The 14,245-nt window shown below is 36.7% G+C and overlaps 1 protein-coding gene across 1 annotated transcript in view; it reads left to right on the forward strand.

Annotated features, from left to right (window-relative positions):
• The window catches only part of nphp4 (nephronophthisis 4), a 735,573-nt gene that overhangs the window by 645,175 nt on the left and 76,153 nt on the right, over nucleotides 1-14,245 (forward strand). Inside the window, exon 17 of the mRNA XM_051931213.1 lies at nucleotides 5,309-5,489. Coding sequence (XP_051787173.1) covers nucleotides 5,309-5,489 — 181 coding nt within the window. The remainder of the gene's footprint in view (nucleotides 1-5,308; nucleotides 5,490-14,245) is intronic.

The raw sequence follows: 14,245 nt of genomic DNA on the forward strand, positions 1-14,245 counted from the left end.
GGGGCCTTATTTGCCATGTCTGTCAATTTTGGATTCCAGGAAAATCAATTATTGAATGCATTTCATTTCTTCATTGTTGATCTTTTTTTTTTTTTTTACTGCCCCACCATGAGTTTGATCTTTTTGATGTTCATACCCGATGTCATGCTCTTATTTCTGATTTGTTTGATCAGCAGTTCAAGGTCTTTCTCATTTCCATGAGCAAGACGTTGTTGTCCATGTATTACAGATTGTTTATGTTTCAGCCACTGATTTTTGCATCACTTTCTGACTAATAGAGGACTGGTGTTCTCATAATAGTTTTACCATGCATGTTGGAAAGAAATGGAAAGAAAATGCAGCCCTGCTTCACCCTATTTCTGATGCTGGACCATTCTGTGTCCCTGTGCTGTATTCTTTCAGGTATTTTCATATAATAACCTGATTGGTTCAATCAAATGTGCCAGGACACCTAGCTGTTCTAGCACCTTCCATACCCTATCGTGCTTGACATAGTCAAACGCTTTTGTGTAATCGATAAAGCATATTCTTCCATGTACTTCTTCTTGAACTAAATATATTGACTAAAGTATAGGATTTCAGTATTATCTTCAGCTTCACATTTCAGCAGCTCACCCAGAAGACTTTCATGCACTATACCTCTTTCATACCTCTTTTTGGCACTGTCATAGCTAGCAATCAACCCTCAGGAGTTTTACAGTAAAACTCTACTTTCATCTAAAAAACATTTTACATGGATCTGAGCTTGAAAATATAAGCACACCAGAAAAACAGGAAAATACGTAAGCCAAAAAAATAAGGTTTATAAAACCTGGTATTCAAGACTTCAACGACTGCATTACAGATTCTTTGGCTGTGCTCTGCACCTAAAAGTGCAAGATTTTGCACTGCATTATAGCACCTGTCCTCTGTGTTCTGAGGATCAAGGAAAGGCGTAAGCCACGGTCCCCTGGCACATGTGACAATGTAATTCCTGTTATAATGAATAGTACAAGCCATATTAAAGACCGAGGGTTAAGCCAGTTACCTTACCAACAAGCCATTCACAGTCGAATTCTGTGAAAGCTACTTTGCCTCAATATAAATAAATCATGAGTTGACACATGCCACTGAGACACAATTTTTATCAGCCATATCTTGGCATCACAGATGACTTGTGCATTAATATAATGACACTGCAGGTGGCCTTATTGCAATATGAAAGCATTAAAGTCCTCTGATTACATTAGGAGAACTGGCAAAAACCTGTTGCGTTTTATGTACGCCCACACTAACTGAAAACTGAATGTAGCGCAACACCGGTCAGTTAATGGCTTCCAGCACAGTGGGCTTAATGGAGTGAAGCTTGGTTGACATATTTCTGACCTGTCAGCCAGATCCCTGAGGAGTGACAACAGGTAGTCAATATAAACTGATGAAAAACCAAGTGCAAATACGCAGCATTGTCTGTCTTAAAAGTGAACCAAAATAACGTCTGTACTTTGTATTCATTATTTTTCAGGTGTAATATATTTGGCACATCAGCGCATATTATAATAATAGCCTGGTGATATGTATTATGTATGTGATTTGTCATTTATCAGGTTTGGCTTCATTTCCGTACTTTATCAAGGGTATTGTCATTTCCCTGTTTCTCTGAAATGTTGTATATGGGTGGGTTACATATGCGCAAGCTCCCCCATCAAGTTTTCTTTTATAAATCCTGATGTTAGCATGGGAAGTTGCATATGTACAGTTCAAGCCTGCTTTTGTGTGTGCACAAGCTTTATAAATGAAGCACTAGGGCACCAATAGTGCTATACAAGAACTGATTACAGACACTTAAATAGTCATCCACACCTAGCTTACTTACCTTTATTAATATTTTTCAGGGACCTTGTCAGATACATTCTTCAAGTTTTTAGATGTACATTGTATTTTACTTCCCCCTTTTTAACACTAGAATCCCTGAAGCCTATGAAAAAAGTCTTAATCCTGGTCCACCTTAAATTCCTTTGCACCTCTTCATCTATGTCTTTTGTTTTGCAAATGTGTCGAACAGCACCAGCAACAGGCAGCCTGCTATCCCACCCCCCACTGATGCAGCTGATGTTCTACTAGCTCAAGTCTTTTTATCTGGGTGTGAGGTGCCTGCAGTTGTATTGGGTAAATAATACAGTATATCATTATTTGGAACATATGCATTTCATATGTGTTCCATGTCTACAAAGATCTGGGTAAATGTAGGATGACTAGAAATGTGAGGCAAGTGCTGAACACATACCTAAAACAGAAACTTTTTCCATCTTATAGTAATAGTGATGTGAAGTGTATAATATGTAAAGACTTTAGTCCAAATATCAAACAAACGTGCACTTTTATTCAAAGAATATAACCAAAGAAAAAAAATAATTCAATTTACATGTTGCTGTCAATGAGTTAAAAACCCAAACTCAAATGTCAAGCAACAGAGAGTTTATATGTCTTCTTGGATGGTACAGAGGTAAGAACTGCTGCATTATAGTCAAAAGGTTGTCTGCAACACCTGGTGTAAATATTGACTACTTGTAAAAGTTAGCCCTTTTTTATTATTATTCAGTTTTATTCTGTCAGTGATGTTCACATGGTACAACGAACTTGCCTCTCCCTCTCTGAGTTGATGGCATTTATCTCCATTCTTTTCACAAGAGTGGCATTGTGGTTGATGCTTTCTCAGAACTATTTGTTGTAAAGAAAAGCCAGTCTGCATTTTCAGTACCACTCACCATAATGAGTATGGGGAAGATGGGAAAAAAAAATGTTCAAATGGCATTGCGTTTTCAAATAGTGACATTTTCAAGTATGAATGTGTGTGTGCATATGCGAGAGAGGCAGAGACAGATTCGATCCATTCAAGTGGTTACTGGAATATTAAAAAAAAACACTTTTGCAAAGGCGTAACAAAACAAATCAAATGTATGTTTTTATTGTGTTGGTGGGGGATGGGATAGCAGGCTGCCTGCTACCAGTGCTGATCGACACATTTGCAAAACAAAAGACACTGATGAAGAGGTGCGAAGGAATTTAAGGTGGCCCAAGATTAAGACTTTTTTCATAGGCTTCAGGGATAGTGTTAAAGTACTTCTGCATTTGTATTACAACAATGGTCATGTCTAACCTAAATGTAATACTAAACTGAATTTCCATTTATATATACATCCATTTTCTGTACCCACTTGTTCATGTATTTAATTGTGTAGAACTGAGCGTATCCTGACAACTAAAGGTAAACAGTAAGAAGCAGTCCTTTGTGTGATCATGCATTCGGCCTCAATAATAATGTGCCAATCTGGAGTCATCAGTCAATGTGGTATTCATTATCATCAGGATATGAGGGAAAAAAAACAGCCAAGAGAAAACTCAATAGTCATGGGGACTTTGAGGACTTTCAAACCTAGTAATTGGAATGACACTGAATCCTTCAATGTTTGAGGCACTTTCACTGTAACTAACCATGTGTGACAACAAACATTTACTTCCAAACATTTAAGAATGGTTAAAGTTTATTATTTGTTTTTTAAAAGGTACATGATTGTATACTTTCAAGTAACATTGTAAACCTATTGGTGTACACTCTTCGGTGACCCAAAGCGTACTTCAAGTAGTGCTTTATAAATGATTTTCAGGCTAGTGCATATTAGGACACATAGAATAAATAAGAATAAAAATCTGCAAATGCAGAATCAAATCATAGTTCTCTTTAAAGGTGTTGACTTTTTTTTAGAGATATAGTAGTTATTACATCCAGAAAGAGTTGTTTCAAAATAATGGTTTCTGTTAAAAGATTTTCATAGGTGTCTGAAGTTCTAATTGGCCAAAAACGTAATCATAAACTGATTTTAGGATTTGATTCAGTATACAGTACCCTTGTAGCGCCTCTGATAGAAAAAGAAATGAATATAAACATTCCATTTAATCCATCATAAAAAGAGCTGGTTAAAATACTGTATTTGGTAGCAATGGTTAAAAGTGACCATAAATAAAATTCTGAATATCTGCCCTCCACCATGGTGGACTACTGATTTAGGTCATATTTCAGTATTGTTTTATTTTCACTTCTTCTTTTTCTGGGGGTCACCACTTCTGTAGTTATTTGCAGGTTGGCTCCAGGCACTTCACAGATAGTCAAGATATAAAACAGCACATGAGTGAATGAATTAAAAAGATAAAAGTGTGTGCTAAATTTGTCATTGGTTCACTCATGTCGTCTCCCTAGATCACCATCACCAAAATTATCTACCCTTTTCCCCTTATCCTTTATGAGATCTGAGGTTTACTTTGGATGTGCTTTATAAGATTTTATCTTTATTATTAAGCTTAAAGGGTACTCTTTGTAAACAGGGGAAGAATGAATATCTTAAAGGTATTGAAACTCCTTGTTCTGTTATTCACACATGATGGTCTGGTATGAATTTTATAAGGTCATTTGTTTTCTTTTTTTCAGAAGTCTTTGTGTACTTTTAGCTATGTCACATAGGATTAATGTGTAAAAGTCTTTTCTAGATATTTATATTAGAAATACTTTTTACTATTATAAATATTCAATAATTTGATAGCTGTTGATTTATCATTGAGAGGCTGCTGCACAATTTTAATGTATAAAGAGAAATTTCTCTGCTTTAAATCCTTATACATAAAATGTATGGTGTTTATGTTATGGTACTTATTACGGCTTATGTCTAAACCCCAAATAGTTATTATGGCAATTGTTTGGATTTTTAAGAATATATGATTTTCCTCTAAAATCCTTTCAAAAATTAATAAAAACTTCAGCTTCCATCTAAGCAGCATCTTTCACTTTTGCTCTTTAAAGCAAAATCAGAAATAAGAAGATCACTACATTATAGCCTGACATGCTTTTCACTTTCTGATAGCCCACATACATTTAAAGATGTGCTTTAATATTTAGTTACCTCCTATATTTAAAAAATGTAAACAGCAGAAGATATACTAAACTAATGTCTGATGAACATTCATGCTGGCATTAAATCTGCAAAGACTATTACTACTACCACAGGTGGAGAAGGGTTACATTATGAGGCATCTAAGAGGTAAGTTGAGGCTAAATGTGTTTTAAATTGAAATAGAGCTTAGTTAAAGATTACTAAGATTCATTTTTATATGTATAAGAAAAGCAAAAACACTTTGGGGTGTGGTAACACTGACACACACGCAACTTTAATAATCACCTCACTTGCTTCAAATATTGAACATTAATACAGAAAATGTAAAATTTTTATAGTGTTTTTTCTAATGTCTATCTAATAAGAAACTTGTCTTTTCCATTTAGCACTTACTGCGACAAGGGAGACCAGCAGTGCAAGTGACCCATGAGTTAGACATTGTCTCAACTGACTATGTTCAGGACTTAACAGCCTTCAGAAATGATAGCCTACACCAGGCATCTGTCCAGCCCTACAATGTGTCTATCATTGTCAAGGGGAGACTGAATCTTCGCTTGGGGAATGTCGGTAAGAAAGTGATATTAAGTAGAATAAAGAATTAAAATGCTTCTGCACTATTTTTGAAAACTATAACTCTGTTATTTTGACTTCAGAATAGTTTGAGTTGCCACATTCATAAATTAAGTGTGATAGTAAGTCTTTCAAGACTCTTCATCTGTACAATCTACGAAACTGTTAATTCCAAGACTGCAAAATTGCCAAATGACCCGATGACAGAACTGTCATATACTATAAGCTGTCTGGTGATAATGCATGTAGGTTTGTTTCAAATGCACTGTCTTCAGGCACATTAGGAAATGGGTTTTATTTCTGTCATTAATATTATTAATTTTTGCATTAGATAGGTCACAGTGACGTTTGAATTAGAAAACCTGGGAAGTTTTTTTTTTCTTGCTCACAAGCTGCTGTATTGTTGAGTCTGTTCAGCAAAAAAAATCCCTTTAACCCTCTCCTCCTACAAGGTCATTATTAAAAATCTCAAGTCTGATAACATACAAAAATGCTGGATTTTGTATATTACCATGCTTCAGAATGTTGTACTGTTGGAATGGACTGACACCCAATCTGTGGTTCATGAGTCCAGTGTTGCTGCAACCCTAAGTGGATTAAGCAGTGTACTAAGAATGAATGGAGTCACAAAAAGGTTTGAGGATAGTCACCCTGTATACTTAAAAACTGGCAGAAAAAAATAAACATGACTTTACAAACTGGAGTCCAAAACAGAACTAACAGGTTGAAAATCTGTTCTATAAATATGGGTGAACGGAAGAAGAGGTGGAGTTGGGGAGGCCTTGACAGGAACAGACGTGGCAGAAAGAGGGGTTCTTGATACCGGATATGACATCATCAGAGGGTGCTGGAAGTGACGTCAGCAGGGCCAGACTGGTGGTAATGTTATTGAGAGGCAGGTTCTTCAGCTGTTCTGCAGAGGGACAAAAGGAGGAAGGATCACGTGATAGTGCCAACCCCTGGTCCATCTGAGAAATAGCACTATTTGAACCTGTAAACCGTCTCCTATGCACACGTGAGTTACAGCAGGTTTGATAATGAATGGATGTAAAAAAAAATTGAATATACCAGTGCCTCGTACTCAAATGAACCTTTCACATTGTGACAACAATGAATATTAACTTTTTGGCATCTTTTGGAATGTATGTCATATGTTGAATATTTTATATACCTTGGAAATAAAAAATGCATGAGAACTATGGTATAATTAGCTCTTATATATCCATTATACCTTCAGCCCTTCTAAATGTTGCTGCACTTTCTTATGAATCATCCAATTAATTAAAACTATATTTAAACCACACCAGAGAGACATGTAAAATGAGAAATCAACCCTCAAATGAAATGGACTTCTTTAAACTCCAGCTGCTTTGTATCTGCATATATATGCAACAGTGTTCTATTTCCATACTTCATGATATTATACACTGATACATTGTTATTGCAGCATCTATAGGTGAAAACCAGCACATATCTCTGTTTCAGGTTTCAATAACCTACTGACAACAACACCATACGAGATTAAGGTTATAGTTACATGCACCAGTAGTTCTAGGAATTCATTGAATATTCAAATAATTTTAGAGTCATTTATTTTTAAATAGGCTTATAAAGATGTGAAGTGAGGTGTCCTCCTTGCACACAACTTGTGCATGTCACTAGGATATTATACTAGTGTATACTAAAGGCCAAATATTTTATGTGCATTGTTTTTGACCAGCTTCCCTGGTTTCTTCTCATTTTCCAAACATACTGTATGCCTTTAACTGGTACCTCTGACATGTGAGTGAGTCAGTCTGTGTATGTGTGTGAGTATGCCCTGTAAATGACTATTAGCTCAGCCAGAATTGATGACATCCTTTACATATAAGCTGTAGCCAAGTCTTGGGCTTAGGCTAAGATACTGAACTTGAGAGTGAAGCAGAGAAAGGACCACAAAGCAGGTGGGAAATTCATCCAAAGTGCTCACTAAATGCAGTGTCTGCGAACACCAATCTGTAAGCTGCTTTTTTTGCTGCCTCCTGTCCTGCCCTTTCAGACAGTTTAGCACATCTAAAAGAATGATTTCTTTTGTGGTTGGTAGAATTATGGCGTGCCTTGGAATTTTGGTTTACAAAAACTTACCACCACAGAAAGATGTTTGGAAAACACTGCTGTACCTACACCTTTTCTCTGGGCACACTAAAAATGATCTCTGTAGCTGCTATCTCACTTAACACCAGAATCCAAGAAGCTTACGAAAATATTCATAATGCCACGCCACCTTAAATTCCTTTGCATCTCCTCATCAGCGTCTTTGTTTTGCAAATGAGTCATTCAGCACTGGCAGCAAGCAGCCTGCTATCCCATCCCCCAACCAAGGCAGATGAGGTCAAGTCGGCTGCATGAGCTGAAGTCTGTTTATCTGAGAGTAAGGTGTCTGGAATTGTATAGGGTAAATAATATATCATTATTGGGAATACATACATTTCACATTCCATGTCTACAATGATATGTGTAAATGTAGAATGGCAGCAAATGTAAGGCAAGAAATGTTGAACACATTACTAGAACAGAAACTTTTTTTCATGTTATAGTAATAATTGACAAAATGTTGACGTGAAATGTATAATGTGTGATGACTGAAGTCCAAATATCAAGTAAACATTTTCACAAAAGGTGTAACAAAACAAGTGTGCTTTTATTCATGATATAACCAAAGAAAAAGAAATTGTTCAGTTTACATGTTACTGGCAATGTGTAAAAACTGAAGCCCATCTGTCAAGCAATACACAGAAGACACATCTGCTTGTCTGGTACAGAGGTAAGGACTGCTGCCTCATAATCAAGAGGTTGTGGGTTCGATCCCAGGTCCTCCTTGCATTTACCATTTTGAGTAGTGAGCCACTATTAATGTTACTATTATATAATAAAAACATACATTTGATTTGAGTTTGTAACAGCCAATGTAAATTTATGCTACTTCTAAGAGTTAGCGCTGAAGGGATAAAAGCAGACACACAAGTGCACCTCAGTAATTTTTTCTTGCTGTCTTGTTGAGCAAACAGACACCGCGGTGTCTATGGTGGATGTTACTTTTCTTCACACACAGACATTCACATCAACATGTCATTTGAACAATATTTTTATTCAAGTATCCAAGAATAAAACTGAATAAAAAAATATCATTCAAATGAGATACGAATTTCTGTGAGCGAGGAAAAGTAACATCTTTTACAAGTACCATAAATTTGCACAGTATGTTACAGACTCACATCAAGTGTATGTTTTTGTTATATAATAGTAACAGTAATAGCAGCTCACTACTCAAAGCGCTAAATACAGAGATGACAAGGGATTTGAACCTGTTACCACGCCATTGCAAAACTATAGCTTATTCATAATCTGTAGTGGAGCAGTGTTACCACTGTGTGAAAACTGGTTGAAAATGAAATTTTGTACTGACTGGTAGTTGGGCTTCAGAAACATGTCAATTTAGCAATTTCTTTTTCTTCGGTTTTATTCTTGAATAAAAGCATACTTGTTTTATTACACATTCTGTGAAAGTGTTTCTTGGATATTTGGGCTTCACACATCCTACACTTCATGTCAGAATTATGTTGTTATTACTATAACATATGAAAACATTTTCAGTTTTAGACGTTTAGCTGACGTTTTTATTAAGCCGGTAAGGAGTTATGAGCATCTCGGAGTATGTCTGGAGAATTTGAGGATGTCAAGGACAACGAAAAAATCGTAAGCTTCAGGGATTCTAGTGTTAAAAACAGACACCATGAATTACTGGGATTGTTATGTTGTGTTCTTTGTACAAATTAGCGAAGATGCTGCAGACTGGAATAATGAGTAGGGATAATTATTACACTTCTATTTTGCAGAATTTTGTTATTATATTAGGGCAGTCAGCACTGTAAGCTACCTGGCAGACTGGCAAGTTAAATACAAAGGTACCTCAGACTTACTTTGGTTTTAGTGGCACTCAAAGAGAACTTATTTAGCACTTATGTGATATGACTTTGATTCAGTCTTCTTACAGAAACATCTCTCTATTCTGTTAAAAAAGTTTTCTGTCGTGTCCATGATATTCAGCCTTGACCACTCCCCTTCCCACCACTCACCCAGTCATTACTCCTACTGCGCACATCCTCTGTCGGTATCAACCCATGACACTCTCAGTGCTAACTCGCCCTTCAATGCAGTCAGTTATAAAAGCAAATGGTTTATTCAAGAACGTTGAATTTTAGATCACAATAGAAAAAAAAGTGTCAAGAGCTGATAAAGAACATCGAAAAAATGAAAATGAACAAAAAAGAGTTGCATACTGTATAATAAAAATCAAAAACAAAGTGAATCGTCCAATAAGCTAAAAAGAAAAAAAAATTCAGATCAATGTGGAAATCGAAATTCAAAAAAGCAACGTTTATAGAATGTCGTAATATTATATTTTAACAAGGCATTAATGTATTTTAGTTTTTTATTTACTTTTTATTACTTTTTACTCTTTTACTTCTACTTTTACTTTTTCTGCATTTTATTATTCATTGGTATTTAAAATAGACAGTTGTAGTGAAATACTCAAATAACTGATTTTCTATGTATAATAACTAAGCACCAAACCATCTTCCTCCTGCACCCCGCATACTCTTGTATATGCCATCTCTTTAAATACAATCACTTTCTCTAATGGAGGAACGCCCTGATGCCCTATGAGCGGGTATTGGCAATTGAGGCAAGCAGGGGGCAAAGCCCCCTTTGAAATACAAAAGACATAATTTTTACTTCCCCAACCTTCTCTATTGTACCAGGACTCCCCACCCCATTTCCTCCCACTCCCCTGCACCTATGTCAGTATGTATAAATCAAGAAAATGTACACCACTGCTATGTATTAACATGTGGCGTATAAAACCTTTAAATGAAACCTTTCAATGAAAGTTTTGTTTTATAAATTTTTAATGGTAGTACAGTATATAAATATGGTGCTGGATGTGTATGTTATTCTTTAGGTTTGCACTTAGTGTTTCTGTATTATTGTTTCGTAATGTAAGAGAAGGAAAAAAAAATTTACATGAAAATGTCACCCTGACCAAAGCACTGCTTGACATGGTCACCTCTTGGCCTGCCTTGGATATGACAATATTTTTTAATGCGTTAAACAGGCTACACTAATTGCAGAGATTAACGCTTTAATTTTACCGCGTGTATGTGTATATATATATATATATATATATATATATATATATATATATATATACACACACACACACATACACACAGGTCTGATCACAATCTGATATTTGGGTGGTTACCTACAAAGTAACACTTGTGGTTGGTTGACCAGACATCCGCCATGCCGTCTCAGTTGTGAGAAGCAGATCATAGACATGTTATATAGTACCTGCCCAATAATACAAAGAGTACATGACACGTGTTTCACCCTAATTCGGGCTCATCAGGTGTGCGCACTTTTGCTTCCCCTTGCAGGTATCAAACCTTGGACGTTAGTGTCCAAGGCAAAGCCTCAGACATAGCGCTATGGTAGATCAGATTGTAATCAGACCTATGCATGCAATACTCTGATCTACACCCTGTCAAGTAAGCGACCCAGCCGCCGAGAGGTTAAATGATTATAGACCGGTTGCTCTTACACCAGTAGTAATGAAGTGCTTCAAGAGATTGGTCTTACAGCATATTAAATCCTGCCTCCCAACCACTGACAACCAGCATCACTTTGCTTACAGATCAAACATGTACACAGAAGATGCAATTTCTACTGCTCTGCATATTGTGCTGAGCCATGTAGACCAAAGAGGGAGTTATGTAAGGCTGCTGTTCATAGACAAAAGTTCAGCATTTAATACGATAACCCCTGACGTATTGGTAAGCATACTGTCGGACTTGGGTCTCCCCACCTCCACCTGCATTTAAATAAAGGCCTTTCTGACAAACCACCCACAAAGGGTTAAACTTGATCCTTATCTCTCTTCTTCCGTTTTGCTCAACATAGGATTTCCACAAGGTTGTGCTGAGGTCACTACTTTACACTCTGTACATATATGACTGAACCCCTACCCCTCCAAACAAGTACTATCATTAAGTTTGCTGACGACACTACTGTAAAAGTTAACGTAACACTGAACACCACAAAAACAAAGGAACTAATTCTGGACTACAGAGAGCACACCACAGAACCAGGTCCTCTCTACATCAATGGAGACCATGTGGAAAGGGTGCACACCTTCAAATTCCTGGGAACCCACATCTCAGAGAACCTTTCCTGATCAGAGAATACCACAGCAATGGTCAAAAAAAGCGCAACAAAGACTGCACTTTTTGAGAGTGCTCAGAAAACAACTTGGAGCAAAAGCTATTGGTGGCCTTTAATTGTTCAACCATCGAGAGCATCCTAGCATACTGTATTACAGTATGATATGCTGGATGCACGGCAAAGGACAAGAAGACTCTCCAGAGAGTCGGAAACTCAGCACAAAAAAATCACAGGCTGCTCTCTGCCCTCCGTGAAAGACATTGCCCACCCCGCTATTTAACCAGAGCCACAAATATCATTAAGGATCATTCACACCCTGGTTACCACCTGTGTGAACTGTTGCCCTCTGGTTGGCATCATAGATCTTTGAAAGCATGGGCAGATAGATTCAGAAACCGATTCTATCTAATGACCATAAATACATTGAGCAAAAATAAGCAAATTAAAGCGGGTTAAACAATTTTTGTTCAGTGCTGGGAAATAGACTCATACATACTGCTGCTGCCCTCATGCAGTTACTCCCTAGTGAAATGGCATTATTTGTTATTTATTGTATTGCTTCTGGTTTTATTTTTTTTTTATTTTTCAAACAATATACTTCTATCCATAAACTGGGCTAAATTTGCAATATCCTTTAATGCAGTAACATTTTTTTTATATTTTATTATTTTTATGTTGTTCTTGTGTGTGTGTTTTTTTTTCTTTTTCTTTTCTCAAAAGTAGTGTTGTTTGCTTTTTTTTGTACCCAGCTGGATGGAGTGGTGCTCATAATTTCATTGTAATTTTTTTTACAATGACAATAAAGGCTTTCTAACCCAATCAGAAAACAAGTTTCTGAAGGTTACCAGCTTATGTGATAGGCACCTCACACCACAACAACTTCAAGGACAGCTTGACAGTGGTCCAAAAAAGCAGGTGTCATGTTCTCCTGTGAAGAGGAGACTTTGTGCTGCAGGTTTGACATTGCAAGTGGCAGTAACAAAACCATTCCTTAAAGAACAAAATAGGACCTTGAAATACCGGTTGTGGACTATTGCATACTGGAAGAAAGTCTTATGGACCAATGAATCAAAATGTATCATCTTCAGTTCATCACGCAGGGTGATTGTATACCATTGAGTGAAAGGATCATTCCTCATTGTGTGACATCAGCTATCAAATATGGAGGATAAAGAGTGATGGTCTATGGTTCTTTAGTTAGTAACTTGCAATGAGTGACTGGCATTCTGAATTGAAAGATGTTATTGTTTATTGTTATTGTTACTGATTGTTATAAAAAATCTGAGTAAAATTTTGTACACTTAATGATTTCTTAACTCATTAACTTATTTTTTTATTTGCCATTGTTTATTTGTTCTATGCCATGATTTCATGAAACATTAAGACATTAAACTGCATGCATTTCCATTAAAATTGAATAACTGAGGTGTTCTAAAACTTTTGACGAGTAGTGTATACAGTATATTCATATAGTGATGTGTGGTTCACAGACTTTCACAAGAAAGAATCACCACCAATATCACCCTCAATCTGAGATTTGCAGTGGTAGTGGCCAACATTTCATTATAATTATACCCCTTCTTCAAAAGATTAACATGTAATGTTTGCATGGGCTTTGACCAGTCAGGAACCATAACCTTATAATTCATAAGGCCCATTTGCTCTTCCACTACCGTAGGACCCAGCCATTTCACCAAAAACATATGTGAGTCGGGCGGGATTAAAACAAGTACCCGATCACCCTTTTTGAATTTGCGAAGTTAGATTTGCCTAACATAATTATGTTTTTGTGCCCCCTGTTCACACTGCTGGTGCTTCACCATGATAGAGGACAACTTAGAAATGTATTCCTGTAGTGAAACAACTGGATCAACAAATCTCATGAGTTTCATTGTGAACCCTCAAATATTCTTCCAGAAAATTGCCCAACACACCTCATGGTCTCCTGTCAAATAATAGTTAGAATGAACTTAAGCCTGTGGATGCCTGTGGAGATTTACAAACAGCCAACATGAGAAAGAACAACACCGTGTCCCAGGATATCTGGTCGTTATGAGCTACATGCTGAATCATCTGCTTTAAGGTCTTGTTAAATCGTTCCATCAGGCCATTTGTCTGAGGATGATAAATAGTGGTGCTCAGTTGTTTAATTGCAAGGCTCTCACATGGATGTTTCATTATGCAAGAAAGAAAGGGCGTGCCCTGGTCAGCGAACCAAGTGAAAACCTTCGACAGAGCCTTAGCAGCAGCCTGTGAGATATCATCTTGTATAATCAACCAGCACGCTCATATACTGGTAACCACTGTTAATCTTAGGAAGTAGACCAACAATGTCTAGCCCAACTCTCTCAAAAGGGTCGTCCAAAATAGGCATTGGTAAAAGGGGAGCTCTAACAGGTCTATGAGCAGAAACAACTTAACAGTCAGGACAAGACTTGTGAAACTGCTCAACATCTCTTCTCATATTCAGCCAATAAAAGCATTTCAAA

The sequence above is a fragment of the Erpetoichthys calabaricus genome, chromosome 8 (genome assembly GCF_900747795.2).
Source record: "Erpetoichthys calabaricus chromosome 8, fErpCal1.3, whole genome shotgun sequence".
In the NCBI taxonomy this organism is placed as follows: domain Eukaryota; kingdom Metazoa; phylum Chordata; class Cladistia; order Polypteriformes; family Polypteridae; genus Erpetoichthys; species Erpetoichthys calabaricus.